This window comes from Panthera uncia, assembly GCF_023721935.1.
Source record: "Panthera uncia isolate 11264 chromosome A3 unlocalized genomic scaffold, Puncia_PCG_1.0 HiC_scaffold_11, whole genome shotgun sequence".
Taxonomy (NCBI): domain Eukaryota; kingdom Metazoa; phylum Chordata; class Mammalia; order Carnivora; family Felidae; genus Panthera; species Panthera uncia.
The window spans coordinates 83548021-83572887 of record NW_026057578.1 but is presented as its reverse complement, the minus strand read 5'-3'; the positions used below and the strand labels follow the sequence as shown (position 1 = coordinate 83572887).

Genomic DNA, 24867 nt, shown 5'->3' with positions numbered 1-24867 from the left:
ATACACAGTTGACCCTTGAATAACCCACAGTTAGGGAAGCCGACCCTAACCTCCTTACTATCCACACATTCAAGAATCCAAGTATAAATTTGACTCCCCAGAAACTTAACTACTAATAGCCTACTGTTGACTAGAAGCCTTACCAATAACGTAAATAGTCAATTAACACATACTTGGTATGCTGTATGTATTATATACTGTATTCTTATAATAAAGTAAGCTAGAGAAAAAATGTTATTACAAAATAAGGAAGAAAGAGTACATTTATACTACTGTACTGTATTTATATAAAAAAAATCTGCATATAAGTAGACCCACATAGTCCAAACTCATGTTGTTCAAGGGTCAACTGTGTATAGATATAGATAGATAGATAGATAGATAGATACTCACCTTGGAAAGAACCAGAGGTAATATCAAGTGTATTATCCAAGGTGAGTAAAATGGAAAGGAGCAATAGGAAAACTGTATAGGGTTATGCAAAAAGGAAAGGGGGTGGAGAGAAAGAGAGGAAGGAAGGAAGGAAGGAAGGAAAGAAGGAAAAAGAAATATGAAAAGACTAGAACCTCCAAAGTTCTACTCTGGAAGAAATAAATATGGGAAAGAAAAGAAAAGAATACAACAAACGCTGGAAATTTTAAATGCATAAAGAGAATATGAACCAAGGGATACATATATCAAATATAATGAAATAAAAAGATGTATTTCAGGGCTAAAGATGTTCTGTATATCCACCCAAGAGTAAAGCTCTGTTCAAAGGAAACTCACTCCCTTAATCAGTGACACAAAAAATAATAAAAACAAGTTTATGTTCAACTCAAGAAGATATGAAAGACCAACAAAATTAAAGTGAGGAAAACAGCAACAAAATAATTAATATAACAACATAAAGTAACAAACGAAAAGAGAGCAAAGCAGTTGACTTGATAAGTGAATCTGCAATGCTCCTTTTATAGGATTTTTTTCTTGTGCTTCCCAACAACCAAAATGTCCCATCTCCTTAAGCCGGATCATTAACAGACAAGAGCAAGAATTGTGCCATTCATCTTTGTGACATCACAGCCTAGGACCATAAATGTTTGTTAAATAATGATGTGAAATAGTCTTGAATCTCCAGGTTATAAAAAGATCCTATCTGGCTTCTCAGATGAATCTTTGCCACACAGATAAGGATTGGGGCCACCAAGAAGGTACAGGGCAGAGAGTCAGTGAACCACAATGCCTTTGGAGGTGTCCTCACAAGAATGCCCCATGAGGATCTACTGATTTAATTCCATTTGAATGTGTGTGCCTCTTCCTGTGATCTCCATCTCCACCAGTGCCCACTCGGGGGTATGTTTGCCTAGGCAACACCTTCCCTCAAGGAAGGTCTTCTTCACCAGTTCAAGGCTATGAACATGGATGAAGAAAAATTCACTGTTATTCTCACTAACCAGTAACTAAACTTGAGCATTTCCCGCCATTATCACATAGACAACAAGTCTATGTATTACTACGTAACAACCCCTGAAACTGTTCCCAAGAGACATCACAGATATTTTATGTCACCTTGCAGTCTGGGGAAAGACCTAAAAACTCATTCACATTCATCACTGCTTCCAAATGATGGTAGTTGTTGGCCCTGATGCTAAACCCTGTTATTTAAGACATTAAATAAAGATTTCATATAAAGAAATGTAATATAAAGATTTATACAGCTATATCATAAACTTTAAAAATATTTTAATCACATTTTAAATTATATTCTTTCTTTGGCATTCCTATGGATTTTACTTAATACATTTGAAAACATTATTTGAAATTATTTGAATTGAATTGAACATTGTTCAATTGAATTGAACTGAACATTATTTGAAAACATTATTCTGAAAAGAGGCTTACAAACCACTTGATACTAGAAGCACCCAACACCCCCAAATGGGAAGGACCTCCTTCACATTTAGGAGGTCAGCTGCTGAGGTCAGTTGCTGAGGATGAATAAAACTTTTCATAGAAGGAAAAATAAAGGTGGGAGTGTGCTATTTTCAGTTTTTGAGAAAAATCTAGTCAGCATAGGAGGTGATTTATCACTTCATGATTTGGTTTTCTAGAAAGAATAAGGAAGGCTGAGGAAAAAACATTGAGGCTGTAGCACAGTGGGATCAAAAGCATGAGTCTGGGTTCAAATCACAGAGAACCATTCAATCCTCGTGTGTCCCTGGGCAACTCCTCTGAGTTGAGACTCAGTTTCCTCATCTGTAAAGTGAGGCCGCCCCCACTGGGGATGGAGCAAGACATTCCTGTGCGGTGCTCGGCTCAGCCCCAACACAGGATATGTGCTCCTTGTGTCAGTATTCCAGTTAGCCAAGTTTGTTTTCAACAGAGTCCTCTTCCGCAGCCTTTCACTGATTTTCTTCCTAGTTTTGAGCTGCATCCCTCACCTCCATTGTACAGACCTGCTTCGTGAGGTTAGTTTCTGTCTCTCCTTACATCTCTGTGCTTTTCAGTTTTTCGGTCACCTGTTCCAGGGATGACCATCCCTTTGCTGTGGGAGAAGTCTTTCCCCCCAGAAATAAAATCAATTTCTGTTTCCGGGCCCAGGTAAAACAGCCATTTCTCTTATGTGAAGTATTCTCCCTCTCGCTTCTCTACACCTCATTTGTTCAGTTCAAGCCTCACCTCACCCAAAAAGCCACCACACCTCTCTCTTCACTGGTGGTAGGAGGCAGGCTTCTGACGCCACCAAACTCTGAACACATAGGCCTTCACTCTAGTGTGGACGTTCAACCAAGCATCGCTTCTTTCTCTCTCTCTCTCCTTCTTTGCTAGGGCAGGATAGCCTTCTCACGAACAGCCTTGTGTCTTCCCTTTTATATTCCTACGCACCCCCAACTAGGTGAGGTGAAGAAAAAGCAGTGATGAACCTTTTTTTAGCAGTCTTCCCTTAAACCCCCTGGTGTCCATGTCTGTGCTGTGAGTTCCCAGGGATAAGATGAGCTAAACTTGGCTTGGAAAGGAACCAGAAATACTTCTGCTTAACTCCTTAAAGGTCTCCAGAGAAGGCCTGGCTGGAGCTGAATAGTCACCTGAAGGATTCTTGGGAAAGATCCTTCTCCTTCCAAAATTGATGTTCCCTACACGCATGAATTCTGCGGTAGAAGAATCCTGGACCATGCTTTAGGGACTTTGGGGTTTAACCCTGGCTGTCACGGTGACCAGTTATGAGACTTTGAACATCTCTTTCCCATTCTGGCTTTCAATTTCATCCACCATGAAATGAATTATGTGAATTTAATATTCTCACACTCTATGAAGGAGAACTGGACTCATTTTTGTGGGTATATTCCAAAATGTATCCGATTTTTCAAGAAACAGGACTCATGTTTAGGATTTTCTGGCCTTCTCACAAATTCTTTAGCATTCCTTTCCATAAGCATGGAACTTGTTTCACGCTTGAGGGCTTGCTGTGGTGACTGCCACATTGCTGTGTTCTAATGCCTTTGATTTAAGAAATTACTTTTTAAATGTGTAATCATTAGGCAAAATTTCCAAAAGCTCTGTTGTAAATCTGCCTTTCTCCTTTGCTTTAGTTAAGGAAATGGTTTGATTTTACAAAATCATGTCTTTATCCTTCTGTATATGACAATGTGCCCATCTCTTCACATATCGAAAGTGTGTAAAGAACAGCAAAAAAACACATAAGCACCAGCGTCACCTTGTTGGGGCTCACCACCAAGTTTTGGAGACACCACCAGCTGAACAGGCTACCACTCAGCCACTGATGTGAACATGGTGTGGAGTCTCACTTTCATCTCCTGGTTCATTTTGCATGTGCAGACATTAAGGCTACCCAAAGGGTTAGCCTTAGCTTATGTAACAGGCATAAACAGGTCCTCAGATTTCAAGTCTTGGCATTCAGATGCTAGAAAGCATTAATGGTTTTACCAGAGCAGACTTATAGGAAGAAGATATAAATCAGTGAAATTTCTTTAGGACAGAGAAGTTCAAAGGCAAAAAGAGTATGAGTTAGCACTGTTCTCACAATTCCTGTGATCACAGAATCAGCATCTATTCAGTGCTCAAAGAAACATCACACTATGATTCAGAAAAGGAGGAGGAAGAGGGATGAAAATTACAGGCACACTATGGTCAATGACTATATATGTACGGGTTTTTTTTATTTCACTTGATCACAGCACAACGCTTCCATTCACCATAAAGTCACAAGCAGACACAACATCTAGAAATACTACAGATAGTTAAACAAATGAAAAATTGACACATTTTAGGCTGAAAAGCAAAAAAAGGTTTGGTTTTCACATATAAAAAGCTCCTATTTTTAAAAAAAATTTTTAATGCTTATTTATTTTTGAAAGAGAGATAGAGCTTGAGTGGGGGAGGGGCAGAGAGAGAGGGAGACACAGAATCCAAAGCAGGCTCCAGGCTCTGAGCTATCAACACAGAGCTCGATGTGGGGCTTAAACTCACAAACTGCGAGATCATGACCTGAGCCAAAGTTGGACACTTAACTGACTGAGCCACCCAGGTGCCCCAAAAAACTCTTATTTTATTGTCAACTCTTGTTTAGCAATCCTAATGGAAAAGGTGAACATAACCACAACTAATTATGTCATTTTATTATTTTTTGGTCCAAAGCTAACTTTCCTGATTTTAGAGTGTAATATGTAATTTAATAAGAAATAAAAATTGCCTTCCAAGGTATGTTGGATTTAGGCTAATATTTTAGTTTTTATTCTCTGAGAGTACTCTGATTCAGCTGTAGAGTGAGTCTGCTGGATGACGAATAGGAAAAAATAAAGAGGTTTTTGAAATATGTCTTCCAGGGAAATAAGGTAACTATTAAAAAAAATGAACTTTGCTGGCAAAAATGAAGAGTTGACTATATTTGGAAGGAAATGCCATACAAGTGTCAGTTAAATAGCCTCATAGATGTGCTGCTCTAGAATTATTTGAGAGGGAAAAGACAAGTCTACTCTTTAGCTATATACACTCATGAGACTAACAAAAGGTTGAGAAACAAATATCACGTTGCCCAGATTCATGCTGGCTGGGAACAGGCATAGGAACATGGTCACAATACTTCCACAATTACAAAGATGTTCTGATTCTGAAGTTTCTAAAACCCTGAGCTCATCTGACTGCAGACACTCTGCCATTTCCTGTTACACTTTCACCATCAAGTTTCACTGCCTTGTTGTACCAGGGTGTTGTTAGGAACCTAACTCATATAGCACGGCTAAGAGAGGTAAAGGAATAATTCACACAAAGAGTAATGAAAAGGGGAGATGGTAAGGTTTCCAGATACATAAGCCAAAGTGACAAGTTTTTCTTTGTCAGGCACACTATACAGAGTTGTTGGTCCATTCTTCTGATTACTGGTGTGGCTGAAAAGACTTTACCCACATGTTAGTTCATTGGTTCTTCACAACCACCTCATCAGTAGTTATCACAAGTATTGTCTTTGTCCCCTCTGAGAAGCTTTACCCAGGGTCACACAAGTGACAGAGCCAAGGCTGGATCAAATCTTCTGGTTCCAAAAGTCCAAATTCCAAAATTCAGAATACCAAACAATGAGGGTATGTTGGAAAGTAGGATGAGCCCTCAATAGCCTGTGGAGCCACTGAATCTCCTTGTTGGGCTCCCACCAACCATTTGTACATCCCTTTCTTTCCTGGGTGCCCAGGGCTGTACCACCAACCTTCACCATCTGCCACTGGATCACATGGCTTCGTTTATACTGAGGGGTAGAAATGAGCAGGTCATCTGTCCCAAGAGTACATCCATTTTAAAAGAGAAACAAGTCTTAATCCGAAGAATTAATAACTATGATGGGCTTCAAGCACCAGTGACAAATACATCTTGCCCTCAAACCATAATAATGAGGGTGACAGCTGGTGGAAATGGAAAAATGGCTGACAGCCACATCCATGAGGTGTGTCTACTTTCAAAGTTTCTATGCTTCACAAGCATGGATACAAGAGAAGGAAGAGAAGGACTTAAGGAGAAGCCTAATTGGTCCAAGCCAGTAAAACTAAGAGGTAGAAGCAGTATCATCTTTAGACCCAGAAAACCTGAGCTCCTGCCCTGAACCCAACAGGCTTTCAGTGGTCCTTCAGCTGCACTCCTCCCCATGGAGTGAGAAGTCCATGGAGCCAAGGGAACACACTCATCCTGAGCCCAGGCCTTCCCTGGAGCAAGTCAAAATACTCAGAACCCTTTAATAGCCTGACCAAAAGGCTTTCAGGGTGTGTGGCTTCTCCTGATGATGAGCCTCACCATGTGTGGGCACAGTTGAGGGGTAGCCATGGAGCAGTGTTGGGGAGGAGGGCTTGGACAGAACTTGGTCATGCATATTGAGGTGTCCATGTACATGCACATAAAGTTCCTCACAGTGAGAGTAGGGACCAGGGATGAGAAAAGAAGGGTTGAAGAAAGAACTAGGAGCCTGTGTTTGTATTCAAATATTAGGAGTAAACTCAAGACCAAGAACAGTCCTAGAGATGGACTACATCAGTATCTGATGAGTACTCAAGATGGTCAGAGAGACCCTCACCCTACAAACACGTGTACCACAGTCCTAGATGCCTAATTGGGTTCCCTTCTGGAAAGCCTCTCATTTCAGGCTATGCCCCAACATTTGTCTTGGCTGAATCCTTATTTCTTTTTGCCAATTAAATGTTGTCAACATATATGCATTTCACCAGTGCCTACTCTTTGCATACATTAGACATTCAGTTACTGTTGGTCACTGGGGATGGTATCTAGTCACATCAGTTTTATAAATTCTGAGCTCCTTGAACACAGTGTTCACTAAGCTGTCCGTTACCTCTGCCTTCTGCCAAAAACCAAGAGTTCTTGGTTGATAGTCTGTTTCTAGCACTGGTCAGTGTCCCAAAGGTCTGTCTTTGTTTAAACTTTGAAAGGTCCATCCAGTTATTTTAGTCTGATGCAGTCCACCTCTTCAGTTGCCGGCACCCCTGTGGTTTTAAGATCAAGATCCGCGCTGGACTTACTCCCATTGTAAGAAGACTTCCAATGGAGCAGCATGATCTTCTTGAAGTACTTGATGGTGTTGTTCTTGACGGTCACGAAGCACAGGGTGTTGATCATGCTGTTGCTCATGGCGATGCACTCCACGATGTAGAAGGCCGTGAGGTAGTGCTTCTCCTTGACGAACACGGTGGGGAAAAAGTCGCGCACGATGGTGAAGCCATAGAAGGGAGCCCAGCACAGCACGTAGGCAGTGAGGATGCACATGAGCACCAGCACCGTCTTCCTGCGGCAGCGCAGCCGCTTCCGGATCTGCTCCGTCTGGAAGCCTGGGACCTCCTTGAACCAGAGCTCCCGGGAGATCCTGGCATAGCACAGGGTCATCGTGACCACGGGGCCCACGAACTCGATGCCAAAGATGAAGAGGAAGTAGGACTTGTAGTAGATCTGCTGGTCCACCGGCCAGATCTGGCCACAGAAGATCTTCTCTTGGCTCTTGACAATGATGAGGACCGTTTCGGTTGTGAAGTAGGCTGAAGGGATGGCGATGAGGATGGACACCATCCACACCAGGGCAATCAAGCCAGTGGCTGTTTGATACTTCATCCTGGGTCTCAGCGGGTGGACGATGGCCAGATATCTAGTACAAGAACACAAATGGGTTCAACCACTGTAATGAGGTAGTGCTGGATGGTGATATTGTTTTTGCAACATGAGAAGGTGCCACCGAATGGCACATGTGGAGGAAAAACAACCATGTGAGCTTTTCCAGAAAGGCAGACTTGAGCGCAAACCCCAGTTCTACCCCCTTACTAGCTATCGCAACCTTGGGCAAATTTTGTTCAATCATTCTGAGTCTTGGTTTCATTACCTGCAAAAGCTTTTGTTTGTTTGTGCTAATAGATACACAATTTTTGGCACAGGTTTAGACATGATATACACTCAATAAATACTAACTATTATTCAAAGTAGTAATAATGCCTCCCGTTGGTTTCTGGCCTGGCACTATTCCCAGGTCTTTCTTGTTTCCAAGATTACTCCTCCTAATTAGCCCATAGTTTTTAGAGCTAAGAGGGCCTGATAATTCCAAAGAGTTGTCGGGAGATCTTGCCCTTTCCAGTGGAAGCAGTGGGCAAAGACTTCAATCTACATTTCTAAAAATTTTGCTTCAAAGGTAAAAGAAAAGCATGTGACCATTTACCTTATTTTCCAGGTGTAAAAATGGAGCCTGGAGACAGATGACTGACTCTCTCAAGGTCATATACCACAGGACCCTTGATAGAAAACATTTAACCCTATCTCATGGTAGATGTGAAAAATCAATCAAGAATATACATGAATGTTTTTTTTTTTTCAACCACAAAGCACCAGACAGTGAAAGATATTGCTTTTGTTCTTTCCCAAAAAACCACACTGCTGTTGCCACAGTGGTCCAGGAACGAAGAAAGAGCACTTTCTGGGGGATGTGAGTCATTTGTGTGGTATGAAAGCCTCCTTCCCAGAGAGAGAGCACATACTTATGCAGAGAGCTCTGGTTTCCTGGAAGGCTTTCCCTGTCTGGCAGGGGGTAGAAGTTGGAGAAGGAGAAAGACGAGGAGTGAAGTGGGAGGGAGTGATAAATAATGCTGGAAATAAACACATTCTCACGTGTCCATAGCTTATCCCAGGTAGAGCCAAGAGCAAATGTGAGAGAAGCCTGAAGGAAAGCCAGACCAACTTTATTTCCTTTGAAACTAATCCCTTTTAGGTCATCGTTCTTAGGATTTTGATTGGAAGAGGAGGTTCATTCCTATTTTTTTCCTGATTATATTCCTGATGTGTCTGTCCCTCCTCCCCCCAACATAGGCAGCCAACTCCATTGAGTGTCATTTGGAGAGTTTACAGGAGTGAGATTCCTGCTCTCTTCTAGAGATGTCAGATGAAGTTGGATGGGTTGTGTCCACCCTCTGGACACCTAGCGGGCTGCCTGACATGCTGTGCCACCAACAGAAATCTCTGGCCTCTTGCCAATCTCCCAGGTGCTGAAGGGTGGAATGCGAATGTCTGCAGGGTGTTGGCAATGCTTCTGTCAATGCACATGTATGGACCCTTCATAAAGACCACAGTGCTCCTGCTATATTAAGTGCACCAAACTTGCTCAGACTCATAACAAAAACTAAGAGTTTAGCACCTTTGCTCTCACTCTCTCCCTCTTTATCTGCCCTGCCATGTTCTATTGATTACTTTGTCAAAGAATATTTCCATATTTATACTTGTTAACCATATGAATTTTCACTATATTAATTCTATTCCTTCCTTTCCCAATAACAACTTCCTAAGTCTTTGTGATGTTTCAAGGTCAGAGTGTTTTTTCAATGAACAAATAGGAAAGAATGCCAATCTAGCAGAAGACCATGAATCCAGTCCCAGCTTTGCCACAAACTTGTTATGTGATTTGAGTCCTTTTTCTTAGCTCTGTGGGCTCAATTTCCTCATCTGTAATATGGAAATATCACCGGCCTTGCCAACCTCACAGAGATACTACGAGGCTCTAATTAGACACTATGAGGTAGGGAAATTGAAAGACTCCATAAAAATCTGCTTTTTGCTCCTTTTCTTGCTTCTATTCTTGCTAGACACTGCACCCCCACTTTACATGTGCCTCAGAATGCAAATAGTGTATGTCCTCCTTGTAAGGGACAAGGAGTTAATGATTTCTTCAGACTAGGTAGCACCTAAGGAAGGACCAGGTGAGAATGACCTGGCGAAGCCATCATATACATATTCCAGACCACCGGCTCTAAACATCCCGATCCATCATTCGAATAACACCTGGGCCCTGGTCTTTGTTCTAACCAGTTCCTGGATGCCTGACAGGGAACGTCCAGCAGACCACCATCCCCAGTAAAAACCCCAGACCCTAAACAAAGGAAAGACTCTCTTTCCTTTCCTTTCTGAGTCTCCCACTCTGTACCTGCATTCTCTCTAAACCTTTAGTAAACTCTTTCACCTCCTTCTGGCTCACATTTGCTTTCTGTCCCATGTGCAGCCAGGGACCCCCTTGGCTGGTACTGCAGGACCCCTTCTGGGTCCTCAGACCTGGTCTGCTGGCATTAACTGCACATAAACAACCACAGACTACTAACATACAAGAAATGGTTAGCAGCCTAAAATGTATTTTTTCAGGGGCACCTGGTGGCTCAGTCAATTAAGCGTCCGACTCTTGATTTTGGCTCAGATCATGATCTCATAGTTTGTAGGTTCAAGCCCATGCTGTCAGCACAGAGCCTGCCTGGGAATTCTCTCTCTCCTCTCTCCGCCTCTCCTCCACATGCTGGCGTGTGCGCATGAGCACGCTGGCTCGCTCGCTCTCGCTCTCAAAATAAATAAACTTAAAAAAATAAAATAACATGTATTTTTTCAAAGCTATTCTGTATACACAGCAACTTTTTTTACCTGTTATTGGCAAATACTTCATTTTCAAGTTCTCTGCTACTTTTTATTTCATTGAATCTATTTATTTTTACATAAAAATTAATCTTCAGGGTAATCTGTGACTCCCCATCAGATGTTTATTTCATCTTGGCTCTCCCTGCCTTCACCCCAACTCCATTCCCAGGGTTAGAACCAGGAGCTGTGCAAGAGTCCTTCCAAATACATTTACCAAAAGGAAAATTGCAAAAAAAACTGTTTCAAGGATTGCCACCAGTCTTGGCTTGTGCTAGGATCAGAACTCCAGAACTCTAGCATTAGTAATACTTGCTTATGTTTGTAAAACAGCTTGTAATTTACAGAGCATTTTCAAATCAACTTTCTCATTACATATCCCCAAGTCTATTGAACAGGTAATACAGCAAAGATGGCCATTTCACAGATGAGCAAACTGAAGTTTGCAGAAGTTAAATAACCTGCCAAAGGCCACACAGCTAGAAATTGACAGAACCATGGTCCAGGATCATCCATATCTTGCTCCAAATCCAGTAGGGTCTCTAATATGACATTTGTCCCCTCCCTTTCCAATCAGAGCAAGCAATACCCCTTTTTCCTGGCATCCTAGCAGAATCGTCGCATCCTTTTCCTCTTTTCTCTCCATCACAGTTGGTTTCTGCTTATTGATGTTCCAAGAAGGAGTCGGGCAACTGGCAGCTACTTTCTCTGCTTATGCATATGCCCTTGGCTTGCCCTGTGTCTACCATTATAATGGCTCAGGTCCAGATCTACTTAGAGCCAACATTTCCCAGAGAACAAAGAATAAAGGCTGCTGGACAAAGAAATATCCAGGCAGTGATTGTGTGACGATGGGGAGCTTGGTGATTAAGCAAAGAATATTTGGGCTCCCTCTGTGCCCAGGACCCAACCCCAGATCAAACACGGAAATGGTGTTTATAGCAGCTTCTAAGCCAGTCATGAAATGGTCAGGGAATTCAGGACCCACTCCTCGGGCTGGTCAGCCCCATCAGTGAACTCACTGGGGAGGATTTGTGATTTCCTAAAGCTGAGCACAAGTACTCAAGCCTTAGCTGGCCCCAAGCAGCAGAACAGAAGAGTGGTCAGTGGGCAGGCTGACCAGCCATTTCCCCTGGATTTTGGATAAAGAAGGGAGTGTCACCCAGTATCCCACATGCTCTGAGATCTATGGGTTCACATCAAGGCCAGTGCATGTGTCTCCACATCTAAGGGGAAACCCAGACCTTGGGGGACACAGTCCTCTGATAATCTTTTTCAGCTCCCTGCTTTATCAGGTTTGACTTCCTATATGTAGATTTTGAGATCTTCTGAAATTTGACCCTATCTTTTGTGATCTCTACTCGGCTTATGTTCCTTGTCCCCAAGGGTCCCTTAGATCTCCCCAAGGGACCTCATACCTCAAGCATTCCCACCTTATCTTTTGCAAACACTGCCCCACTACCCTCCTGGAAAACTTTTCCTGTCCTTTGCTGATTACCACTTGTTTAAGGCCAGTTAAATGTTCACCTCCTCCTGGAAGCCTCCTCCACCTACTCCAGTATACAATGACCTCATGCTTCTGTAAATCCCATTTAAAAAAAATTTTTTTAACGTTTATTTTATTTATTTATTTTTATTTTTTTTTTAACGTTTATTTATTTTTGAGACAGAGACAGAGCATGAACGGGGGAGGGTCAGAGACAGAGGGAGACACAGAATCGGAAGCAGGCTCCAGGCTCTGAGCCATCAGCCCAGAGCCCGACGCGGGGCTCAAACTAACGGACCGTGAGATCGTGACCTGAGCCGAAGTCGGACGCTCAACCGACTGAGCCACCCAGGCGCCCCTTAACGTTTATTTTTAAGAGAGAGAGAGAGCATGAGCAGAGGAGGGGCAGAGACAGAGGGAGACACAGAATCTGAGGCAGGCTCCAGGCTCTGAACTGTCAGCACAGAGCCCAACACGGGGCTGGAACCCACAAATGATGAGGTCATGACCTGAACCAAAGTCGGATACTTACCCGACTGAGCCACCCAGGCACCCATGTAAATCTTATTTAAAATTTGTCCTTTACTTTATGTTGTTTCCTAAGTGTTATCCACCGTCCCCCACCCCCTCCAGATGGTAAGCTCCTCGAGAGCAGGGATCGCCTCTTACTTCTGTTATAACTTTTTGATGTCAGTGAATTTGGGCACCTAGGATTCCAGTAAAACTTCACTCTCAGCAAGTGCTTGGCACCAGATGAATAGGAATGGAATGAGTCATCGTGACAATTCTCAAAAAGATTGCAACCTCTTTTGGAAACAGGACACAAATGTGTTTACCTAGCCTGAGACTGGGAGGCAGTCTGAGGCTCAATAATAAAAGGTTGAAAGTGCAGGTGAAGAGGTTCGAGCCTCATTTTGCAGACAATGGAGTTAGTAGAGGTCTTTTGAGCAAGAGTGGGGAGACAAGCAGAAGATTAATTTAGCTGCAGTCTTGCTTTCTTCCCTCAGGCCACAGGAGCCTTTTCTCTGTTCTTAGAACACTTCATGTTTGTTCCTGTCTTGGGGCCTTTGCACTGATAATTTTCTTTGTCTGGAATGCATTTTCCCTATCTTCCTAAGCCTGGATTTTTTTTTTCTTTTTTTTCCAGAGTTCCCTTCAAATGTCTTCTCCTCAGAGACACATTTCCTACGTACCTGGAGTTAACTCCCACCCTGCATCATCCTCGATGTTCTCATGTTTGTCTTTTTTGTTCAGAGTATTTGTCACGCTCTGAAATTACCTACTTTGTTTGTGTGCCTGACTGTTACCTCTCTCCAAGGCAAGGGGCTTATTTTTCTTATGCACTGTCATATCCCCAGTGCTTGGAATGCTATCTGTCACATCATAGCTGCTCTACAACAATGCTCCGTTTGAATGAATGAATGTTTAGCATGGATTGTGAGGGGTGGAGCTTTGGCAGAGGGGCAGAGCTGAGAGACACTGAGGCAAGGAGCCCAAGAGGAGGCTCTGACAGCCAGGCCTGAGTGAACAGGGAGGAGGTAGCCATGAGCATTAGCAGGTCCTATAAAGGAGCTGTGTTAGCGCAGAGGGAGAGCCATGGAGCTAGTCACAGACATAGAGAAGATAGAAGATAAATAGTTCTGTTGCACCATATCTTCATAGCTGCATGTCTTAGAAACTTTTATCATGTTTTTTAATATCACATCATAAAACAACCACTTCAGTGAAAATGAAGAGGTCAGCCAATCGAAAACATTCATTAGTTTACCTGAGTTTGTTTTGTTGTTGTTGTTCCTTTAAGGATTAATTTAAGAATTATACTATCCACTTTTTATTTGGTGCTTACTCTGGCTTATGCCTTGTTCTAAACAATTATATATTATTTCACTTAATCCTCAAAGCAACCCAATATATTAGGTTTTCTTATTATTCCCTTTGTATACGTGAGAAAATTGAGGCAGAGAGATGTTAAAGAGCTAACATGAGGTTCTGGGTTAATAGGTGCTGCAGCAGGAGTTTAAACCCAGCAAAATAACCACTAATGCTACCCCTGCAATTTCATTAAATAAAAACAAAGGTATTTTTATAACTGTAGTGTATTTGGTATATTGAGATAAATATGAGTTGCTCAAGGGGGTGCCTGAGTGGCTCGGTCGATTAAATGTCCAACTTTGGCTCAGGTCATGATGTCATAGTTCTTGAGTTCCAGCCCCGCGTTGGGCCCTGTGCTGACAGCTCGGAGCCTAGAGCCTGCTTCGGATTCTACGTCTCTCTCTCTCTCTCTCTCTCTCTCTGCCCCTACCCAATTCGCTCTCTCTCTCTCTCTCTCTCTCTCTCTCTCTCAAAAATAACTAAACACTGAAAAATACTTTTAAAAAAACGAGTTACCCAAAACTAACCAAATAGAACATGAAAATCACTGATCAAATCCTGAACAACACATGAGGCCAGACAAAAATCAGTGAAGTCCTGCACTGCAAAACTGAAATTAAGTGGTAAAAACACATAAAAATAGTGGGAAGCAAAGATCAAAACATCAGTAAGGGAACTTCACACCTTGGAGCAGCTGGTTAGTTGGTCAAGGCCACTGGATGGCCTGTGCAGGCAACACTGCTTTCCTCCAGTGTCTGGGTTCAAGTTTCTAATCACAACCCCACTGTAAACAATCGCAGTCCCAAGATACAAAGCATGTTCTCCAATTAATCTTTCTTATTGTATCTAAACTGCATTACATAAACTCACAGTGCATGAGAAGTGCCTGTAGGATTTCAGACAGCTGAGTTTGATATAAAAGTACTGTATTAATGTGAAAAAGTTCAATAGAACAAGGTTGATTCACACAGATATTACCTCTTACATGTTCAGAAGAACCTAGTACCCCTTAATTTATCCTGGCTCCTGTCCCCCTTGAAGCTACTCCCTTCTGCAGTGTTACCCCTTTTGACAAGTGGCCCCCTACATCGTAAAATGGATGGCACCCAGGAGTGGGAGCCTGCCCTGTCCAGGGAACAAACACTACCATACCCCATTTTTAGTGGCTGAGAGCACCCCCTCTGCAAATATGTCTTGCTGGAGTGAAACTTCAGGAAAGGGTCCTCTATGCTTTCAGCTTCTACTTTCAGAAAGGTCAGAGACAGGGTTCCTGGAGCTCTTCCTTGACAGCTCTAAAGGGCACTTAGAGCTGTTTGACTGGGCCCCTCCTGATTCACCTAAGGTCTGTCCCTGGGTGGATAAAATACCGTGGGGCTTCCAGACTGCTGTGGAGGACCCTGGCCAAAGTAGCCCTCTGCAGGGGTGACAACTCTGAGTACCTTCTACAGGTGACAGAGCCAGGGCTCTTTAAGCTGCTAACTCCTTGACATTCCTCCTGGGAGAAAAGAGGCTGAGGCCCCAGCTCACAATGCTTTTAAAGCCAGGTTCCTTCTCAATCTCCCCTGGAGAGTGGCCTGTTTCCAGGTTATCCAATCTCTGGTTATTCTGACTTTGGCTTCAGAAAACAGGTTCTATCTGCTGTGTTCCTCCCCGGAACACTGCCCGGGATGTCCTGATTGCGGGGGCAGGCTAGACTCCACCAGAGCCCTGAGGCCATGAAACAGGTTGAGCATCTGTGCTCCAGGCTCTCTGGGTTAAGGGAGAGAGACGTGCTGTTCAGATCCAAGTACACGGAGGCCCTGACCCTCCAGGTAACTGGCTCTGGACTGTACCAAGGTGCTCTGGAATGAGAGTCAACTTTGGGCAGAGGAGCTTGCAAAGTTTTTCCTGAGGGAACAAAAACTACCCTGGTTCATTGGCACAGATGATTGTCCTAAATGAAAAGACTGAACATAACAGAAGAAAGATTTTCATAGACTGCTCTTATTGCGTGTATTTCCCATCACAGAAACAGATCTACATTGTCGCATGCAAACGTATGTAAAGGAGCAAAGTGATTAATGCAACAACCAAAAAGAACAAGTAGACATTTGTTCTCTTTTTCTTTCTTTCCTTTTTTTTTCAAATCAAATCTGTCAATCTTATTTTAAAATAAACCGGTTTGCAACAACATGGATGGAACTAGAGTGTATTATGCCAAGCGAAATAAGTCAGTCAGAGAAAGACAAGTACCATATGATTTCACTCATATGTGGAATTTAAGAAACAAAACAGATGAACCTAAGAGAAGAAAAGCAAAAATAAGATAAAAACAGAGAAGGAGACAAACCATAAGAGGCTCTAAAATACAGAGAACAAACCATGTGTGGAGTTGCTGGTGGGGTGTTGGGTGGGGGATGGGCTAAATGGGTGATGGACATTAAGGAGGGCACTTATTGGGACGAGCACTGGGTGTTATATGTACGTGATGAATCACTAAGTTCTATTCCTGAAATAATTATTACACTATATGTTAACTAACTTGGATTTAAATTTTAAAAAAAAAAAGAAAGAAAAATTGGTGTTTGGGGTTGTGGTTGAGGGTGCTCACGGTTTAGTAGAGAAAATCTTCCTCAAAATTCCCAACTTGACTCAAGAAGTACTTGCCTGGAACTTAAACTTGAGCCTCCACATTTCTTCTTACCTATGTACCTCTAGACCTTGAATATCTAGGATACATCTAGGAGCACGTCCATAGCAGAGGGACCACAGGCCCTTCCCCCTGCCCAACTCTAGGGAGCTCTGCTACCTGTGCCTGCCCACAACTGGAAAACTAGAACTCTCCTTACAGTCAATGGACCAACTTTTGAACCTCCACGCATCCACACCTATAGGAATACAGATACCTCTCATCAACCCACACCTACAGTAAAGGAAAGCACAATTCCAATGTTCCTTTCCTTGTTGTCTCCGGCACCCTCTTACTCACCTGTCAATGGCGATGGCCAGCAGGGCATTGGTGGAGACATAGAGAGAAACGGTGCGCAGGTAGTTGACAGAGGCACACATGACATGGCCATGTTCCCAGGACAGCTGGCGCACCACATAGTAATCCATCTCAAAGGGGCAGCAGACAATGGCCACCAGGAAATCAGAAATGGCCAGGTTGGCAATGAGCAGGTTGGTAAGGTTGCGCAGCTTCTTATAGCGGGCCAGGGCGGCAATGAAGATGAAGTTGCCAATGCCACAGACCAGCATGATGCCCACTAGGGCCATGCCAATGACGATCTTGGCAGCAAAGAAAGTCCTGGAATTGGTCACATCCTCATCTTCATCCAAAGGCATATCATAGTCACCATAGCTGAAGTTGAATGGGAAGGAAGCAGCTTGGGCTCCGTGGGGGGGAAACACAGAAAGGAAGTTGGTGGAGGTGTTGGTGGTATTCTCATCCATGACCCCTGTGGTGATCTCCATCTGGCCAAATAGTGCTCTGAACAACACTGCTTAGAATTCCTCTGGGATGATGTGTGGGAGGCTGTCTCCCCTCTCTGCTCACACTCAGTTCTCTCTTAATGAGTCAGAGTGTCTTTGCCAGCATCCTTGGGGTACAGTATCCAAGCTCCATCCTAAGCCTTTGAAAGACATACAAACAGTTGGCTACATATATGAGTGAACTTGGCCAAATGTAAAGCCATCCTGTAACCCAAGCAGACCCATTAGCCACCTGCTCAGAATGAACATTGAGTGATGGAGTGGAAATAAAGGAACCAGGGAGAGAGAACAAATGAATAAAAACCACATACCCACTCATACAGGGAAGGCTGGATTGCTATAGAGACAACCAGGCACTGGCTCAGTTTATTTCATTTCCACTGAAGATCTGAAATGTTGCAATTTTGCTCAAGGACCTAAGTTGAGGGTGGGGAAGCTATGGAGAATGCAAGCGACCTGCTCTAAATGTCACTCCCTGTCCTAATAGCTTGAACTTTGTCTTTGTGAAATTGTCCCATTCTGTGACTTAAAAGAAATTATTCTGAGGATCAGCAACCCTGTCTGAGACAACCCTGTCTGCTCCCCACGAGCTGGTCTCCCTCCTCTGGCAGAACACTTCCTCTGGCAAAATCCCAGAACCTATCTAGTAGCCCCCTTTCCCTCTCCTCACTAGGTTTCCTGTCCCCACATCCAAGTCAGCTATGACCCTGGCAGACAGGCACAGCATTTACCAAGGCCTGTCCCCAGGCAGAGGCTGCAGGGTTGAAGTCACAGCCTAGTCACTGAGTGGCTTAGAAAGGGGGCTTTGGAGCAAAATCCTTCCTTGGCTGGTTGTGTGTCCTGAGGTAAAGAGCTTAAACACTCAGAGTTTCAACATCCTCCAGGCAGCAGATCAATAACATCTGTAAAGTGCAGAGCTCCCTAGAGAGGGAGGCTGTTACACCCTAAGACTGCAAAGAATTACTCTGGAGTGCTCAGGCCTCCTCAGTCAGCTTCAAGGAAGGGGAGGGAAATCCTGACCCAGATGACCCCACCACATCACATAAAGGGGGTGGGAGTGTGGTTAGCTGCACTGCTGGAGACCAAAGCCCAAGAGGGACCCTTGCCCTCTCCCTGCAGTCCTACTCCCTCCCAGAGCCTGAAAACATCAGACCAAGTTGCTGGGATGTAAGAGGGCTGGAGTCTGGAGAGGGCAGGAAAGTATGGAAAACCTGAGGTTCCTGGAACAAAAGACACATAGCAGCCCCCCACCCCCACCCCCCCGCACTCCTCAGCGGCAACGTAGCCAGAGCTTGTCTTTGGGGAACCCGCACTAAAATCCCTCTGCACCCCGATGAGGCCCAGCCACTACCTGCCTCTCTCCCCCAACTCCTCACCCCCATTTTTCTCCCCCTTGTATCCCTTCCTCTGAGCCATCAGTTCTGTCCTTCTCAGTCCCTGCCCTTTGTCCCTGTCAGGTGTGAGAAGCACAACCGTGGTCTGAAAGGTCAGAGGGGGCCAAGTCTTGGGGTCTGGACAGGTACAGCTGCAATCCTGGTGAGACAGTCCTCACTCCTTGCAGGCCCTGTGTATCTCGGAGGCACGCCCCCCCCCCCCCCCACGTCTGCTCCCGGAGGGGTATCCTCCGAGCATGTACCTGGAAGGCTCCAAGTCAGGTTTTAAAAACAAAAGGTAATAAAAACTTCTTGGGGCACCGGGGGTGTTGGGAAATTTAGCACTAGGGGAGAAATTGTCCAGCGCTCTTTTTTCCAGTGTTCTCACCTCTCAAAGACGAACTCTCTTCCGTTCCCACCCAGTGTCCTCTGGGGCCCCTGTGGTTTAGCGCTCGCCCCGCGGCCAGACCCTGCCCAAGGCTGGAAGCCTCTCTGCAGCCCCTGCCGAGAAGCCCGCTGGGGCTCCCAGCTTTCTCCTCGGAGTCGCGGAGGCTACTCCAAGGGCAGAGGGACGGGTAACCCGCCCGGCTCCCCTGAGGAAATGAGCGCGAAAGCGAGTCTCTGGAAAAGCCTCCTCCCCACTCAAAAAGCCCCCCCGCACCCGGTGGCCGCGCGAACCGCGTAGGGTCCTCAGAGCATCTCTCCGGGAGGGCGCGCTCCCTACCTGCGGCATCCCGGCGGGCGGACCAGGTGCGGTTTTTTATCCGGGGACGGAGACAAGAGCCCCTGCGCCCAGAGGCCCGCAGGCACCGGAGCGGTCCCCGCTCTTCCTTCTCTTCTCCGGGTTCGCTCCCTGCCCGGGCGGGAGTTACGCTCGCGCGCCGCCGCAGACCCCAGGAACGCAAGCCCAGCGGCAGGGCCACCCCCGGCCCGGGCCCGCCCCGCACTGGCGCTCCCCGCCCCCGGTGGCCGCGGGGCGCCCTGGGCACCGGCGGCTGATTAGAAGAGGCGTGCTCGGGCCGGGGAGCCGGACACGTCGGGGTCGCTGCGCGGGCGCGCGGCTGGCGACCCCGGAGTCGCCGCCGGGCCGGAGTGTCGGGGAAGCAGAGGCGGCAGCTGGCAGCGAGGAAACGCGGGAGGGAGCTGGGCGCCGGGCGGCGCGCGCTCCCCAGGCTCAGGCTCCAGAACGGCCGCCACGGTCTGGAACGGGGGCGCTGGCGCTCAAAGCTGGGCTCAGCGCGGGTCCGAGCGAAGTACCACCCGCCCGCTGTGCCCGCCCCCGGGGCACGGGACTTGTCCGCCGGCTCACCTGGTCAGCCCCGGCCGCCGCCGGAGGGCGGACACGGCCGGCTTAGCTGGTGGGATTTCAAAGAACCCAGAGGAGGCTCCCCTCCCGCCCACAGCACCGCCCTCGCTCCACACGCTGGGACCGACCCAAACCCCGCTCCCTCGGGCAAGCCCAGCTGGACGCCAGGGTCAGCTTCATTTCAGCAGCTTGGACCTTTGTGTAAAAGAAGCTCAGAGAACGAACTTCCAGAAAGCAATGAAGTGAGGGGATACGGACAGTGTGGATGCTAGAGAGAGGAAGAAGTCCCCCGCCCACCAGGGATATCTGTTCAGAGGAAGGCTAGGATGACCAGAGCCAACTTAACAGAGCACAGATCTCCTTCAAGTCTAGATTTCTCAAGAAGTTAAATATAGAATTACCCTATGATCCAGCAATTCCACTTAAAAAAAAAAAAAATTGAAAGCAGGAACCCAGATACTTGCACACCGATGTTCATAGCAGTATTATTCACAATACCCAAAAGATGGAAACAACCCAAAGGTTCATCAACTGATGAACAGGTCTTTTTAAACGTGATATATACATAACTTAGAATAGTTCTCATCCTTCAAAAAAGGACAGAAGTACAAGTGTTGGTGAGGCTGTGGAAGAATTGGACCCCTGGTGCACTGTTGGTGGGAATGTAAAATGATAGAGCCACTGTGGAAAACGTTATGGCAGTTCCTCAAAAGTTAAAAAATAGAATTATGTCATCAGCAATTTCACTTCTGGATATATACCCAAAGTCATTGAAAGCCGTCTCTCAAAGAACTATTTGTACACCTACGTTTATGGCAGCATTATTCAAATAGCCAAAAGGTAGGAGCCACCCAAGTGTGCATCAACAGATGAATGCATAAACAAAATGTGATATATACATACAGTGGGATATAAGTCAGCCTTCAAAAGGAAGGAAGTCCTGGCACATGCTACAACATGGATGAATCTTGATGACATTGTGCTAAGTGAAATAAGCCAGGCACAAAAAGACAAATACTGTATCATTCCACTTATATTAGGTACCTAGAGTAGTCAAAATCATAGAGACAGAAAGAAGAATGGCAGTTGGTCGCCAGGGGTGGGAGGGATAAGGGAAGGGGAAATTATCACTAAATGGACACAGAGTTTCCGTTTTGCAAGACGAAAAGAGTTCTGTAGATGGATGGTGGTGATGGTTGCACAATAATGTGAATGTGCTTAATTCACTGAACTGTACACTTCAAAATGGTTAAAATAGTAAGTACTATGTGTATTTTACCACAATAAAAAATGAGGAAAAAGGAATAAAGTATGAATTCATGCTACAGTATGGGGGAATCTTGAAAACATGTTACATGAAATAAGCCAGACACAAAAAAACACAAATATTATATGATTCCATGTATATGAGGTAGCTCAAACAGGCAAATCCATAGAGTCAGAAAGTAGAATGTTATGTACCAGGGGAGGAGGAATGGGCAGCTATTGTTTTGTGGATACAGACTTTTTGTTTGAGATGATGAAAAAGTTTTGAGTATGGATGTGCTTAATGTCATTGAACTATCCACTTAAAATGGTTAAAATGATCTACAGAATAGCTCAGACCTCCCTTAGCAAGGCATCTAAGGTCAATCCCAGTTTGGCCTCCAATTATCCACAATGGAAAGGGGGAGTTCAGGTTCTGGATCTCTACTCCTCTTTGCTACTTTCAAACCTCAGGCAAGTCACAAAACCTTTCTGAGGGTACCTTTCTCCATTTACAAAATGAGTTGAGCTTACACCAGGAAGTCACTAGCAGGTTCCAGCACTTCATGCGGTATCTTCCCCTGGCCTATATCCCTCTCTGAACACCTTCTCCTATCATTTGCACAAAACTCCTATCATTTGCACAAAACTCCTATCATTCACAAAGATGTCACAGCCCTTTCACAACTCCAAGTCTCCTGTCCCCTGGGACACGGAACATGATAGCTGTTAAGAGCATCGCATATGGAATCAGCTGCCTTTTTTCCACCTAGCTCTGTACAGAGGAGCTGTGTGACCCTGGGCAGTGTGGTAACCAAAGCTTAGTTCTCCCATTTGTAAATTACAGATGACAATAGCTCCTATTGCATAAGGTTGTTGTGAAGATTAAATAAGATAAAACAGGTAAAGTATTTGGCACAATGCCTGATGCTTAGCAGGCTCCTGATAAATGTCAGCTGTTACTATCACTCTGTGATTCTTTCTGTACCTTGCTCCATGAGATCTTAACCAACCAATTTGCTTTCCACCTTACACTGTTACCTGAAGAAGGGCTATGTCTTGTTCATGTTTGAATCCTTTCTTGCAATACTTCTCAGACTTGCCTGATGTAGAATTATGTGGGGTCCTAAACATACTGATTCTTTGGTCACACCCCAAACCCAGATAATTCTACAAATTAGGTGATTCTTACTATCAAATAAATTTGGGGATCTAGGGACCTAGAACAGAGCCTGGTACAAGATAGACAAATACTGATTTGTCATTCCACACAGCATATGCGGTCATTCCATATAAGCAAATGTCTTCTTGATGTTATTTATTTCTACTCAAAAATAAAAAGCAAAGCCCACAGTTATCTATTGCTGCAAAGCAAATTACCCGGAAACTCAGCACCACAAAATAACAAACATGTATTATCTCACAGAGTTTCTGAGGGTCAGGAGTCTCCAAATGGCTTAAGCTAGGTGGATCCAGGCTCAGGGTCTCTCATGAGATCGGAGTCAAGCTGTCAGCCACGCTGCAGTCTCATCCGAAGCCTCAGCTGCAGGGAGGATTCACTCCCAAGCTCACTCATGAGGTTGTTGTCAGCCCTCAGTTTTTCCCTGGCTATTGCTGGAGACTTTGGTTCCTCATCATGTGAACCTAGCGTAGGCTGCCTGAGTGACCTCACAACGTGGTCGCTGACTCTCCCAAATGCTTCTGTTATATATAATTCACCACCAACAACAATAACCCTGGTACAATATGGGAAGGGACCACTCAAGTGTGTGAATATCAAGAGGGATCACCGGGGACTGATTTGGAGGCCATTTAGGGACCAGCTGCCATATAGAACTTAGAATTTTTCCTTTCAAAGACCTGACAAAAGATGGTACCTGAGGCAACCAAGGAGGCTAGCCACAATGAAGAAATTTTTGAACTTCAGAGTAGGGAGGTCCTGCAAGACCTGTGAAGTTGGAGGGCATAGTAGGATGATTTACTGGCCCAAGACCCCCACGAAAGAAATGGAATAACAGAAGTAGATACAGTCTGGCACGTCATGTTTCGCACTCTTTTGGAGAACCGGATCCTTACATGCCAGTTTCTGCCAAAGACTTCAACAGATCTCCCTTCCATCTGAGAAGCAGACATCCACCAGATGCCCTATGTTAACAGTTTATCTCTGTGACAGAGTTAAACCAGGGTTACTTTAGCCCCAAGAATGCCAATAGCCTGGAAAATTTTTCCTGTGATGTCTACCGCCAGGAGGAGCAAAAGTACCTGGCCTCATCCTACCTACAAAGGAAGCCATAATATCTGAGAGAATTTGCCATCCCAGGGACCCTCACCAAACAAGATCAAAAATCTCATTTATAAAGCACTTTCTTTGGAGATAACCCTCAGCCCTAAATAATGTCCTTAGGCTACTTTAGATTTCTTTTCTTTCCTATTCCACTGGCAGGAATCATCCCAAGCACACTCCAAATTCTCAATTTTTCATCATTTTCTATACTTATGTCCTTCGGTTTAGACATGGACGTTTGTAACATCTTGGGGCATTTTTCAGTCATGCAACTCCTGTGATGCTCTAGTAAATACCACATAGAAACTCAGCTCAAGAAGGCCTCAGTGAGCTCAGTGAGCAGTCTTAGGTCGAGCAATGCTCAGGAGGGAGCCCACTCACTGAAGAGAACAGAGAGGGCTGATTTCAGAGTCCAGACTGGAATCCAAGTCTGACTTTTAGTCCCGCCTTCCATCTCTGGCAGCCACACTCACAACACCTATTGCTACCTGTCTTCATTTGCCCCTCTCTCCATGATCCTTGGCACCATGGGTCCTTGGCTCCAGTCACAATTCCCCCTGGCTGGAAAATTTACCAAATCAGCTTATTTTCTGCTTTCATCAGATTTGTTCTCTCTGCACACACTCTCATCCATCGCTACACAAAAAAATCAAGGATTCCTGGAAGATAGCCAGAGCTGGCTCAGAACCCATCTGCTTCCTTTTCCAATTACCTCTGTAGCACTCAGGCCAAGCAGTGTTTGATGGGCTTACCAAAGCCCACTCAGCGGGTCATTTGGACTGCTCTTTGCCATTCCTCTCCACCTCCCCAAATCCCTGTGGAGGAGATGTGAAGGAAGATTCAGATAGATACAGAGACATGACCTCATGCTTGATGGAAACCCAAACACTTCAAAGATGTCAATTCTTTCATTAATTTCATTGGTTTAACACCTTTGCTAACAATTTCTTAATGATTGACAAAACTATCCCTATATTTATCTGAAAGAATGAACAGGTAATAGCTTACATGGATTTTTTTTTAAAAAAGAAGAGTAATAAGGGGAAATTTGACTTATTAATATTAAAATACTATGGAAAAAATAAAATAATAATAAAATAAAATAAAATAAAATAAAATACTATGGAGTTTCAAGAAGACAGCACACAATGGGTTTGAGCATAAGTCATCCCCACTCTTGAGATCTGGATATGTCTTGACATGAAGTCTGATAACTCAGTGGACTCACCAGTCTGGCATATTTCACATGGGGATGGAGAGGGGAGAGCTGAGGGCAGGGATGGAGCTGATGCATGGTATCTGACTCAGATTCTGGTCTTCCTGACTAAGCCCCAGGGTGACAGGGCTAAAGGCAACGGGACTCTGGAAAACAGGGGACTTTGGTAGTGCTGGCTTGGGACCCCTGATATGGAGT

The 24867-nt window shown here is 44.8% G+C and overlaps 1 protein-coding gene across 1 annotated transcript; it reads right to left on the bottom strand.

The window, feature by feature from the left end:
- Positions 1 to 6736: 6736 nt before the first annotated feature.
- Positions 6737 to 17371, bottom strand: PROKR1 (prokineticin receptor 1). Its single transcript, XM_049651577.1, has 2 exons — positions 16743 to 17371; positions 6737 to 7630 (listed from the first exon to the last, which is right to left on the bottom strand). The coding sequence occupies exons 1-2, from the start codon at positions 17225 to 17227 to the stop codon at positions 6934 to 6936; spliced, it is 1182 nt and encodes a 393-aa protein (XP_049507534.1). The 5' UTR covers positions 17228 to 17371; the 3' UTR covers positions 6737 to 6933.
- Between the last annotated feature and the right edge of the window lie 7496 nt (positions 17372 to 24867).

Bases quoted from the DNA above. Each gene is read 5' to 3' on its own strand.
- PROKR1 (XM_049651577.1), bottom strand. From the start codon at position 17,227: ATGGAGATCACCACAGGGGTCATGGATGAGAATACCACCAACACCTCC. The intron at 7,631-16,742 runs GTGAGTAAGAGG...TTCTTGTACTAG, and splicing joins CTGGCCATCGCCATTGACAG to ATATCTGGCCATCGTCCACC.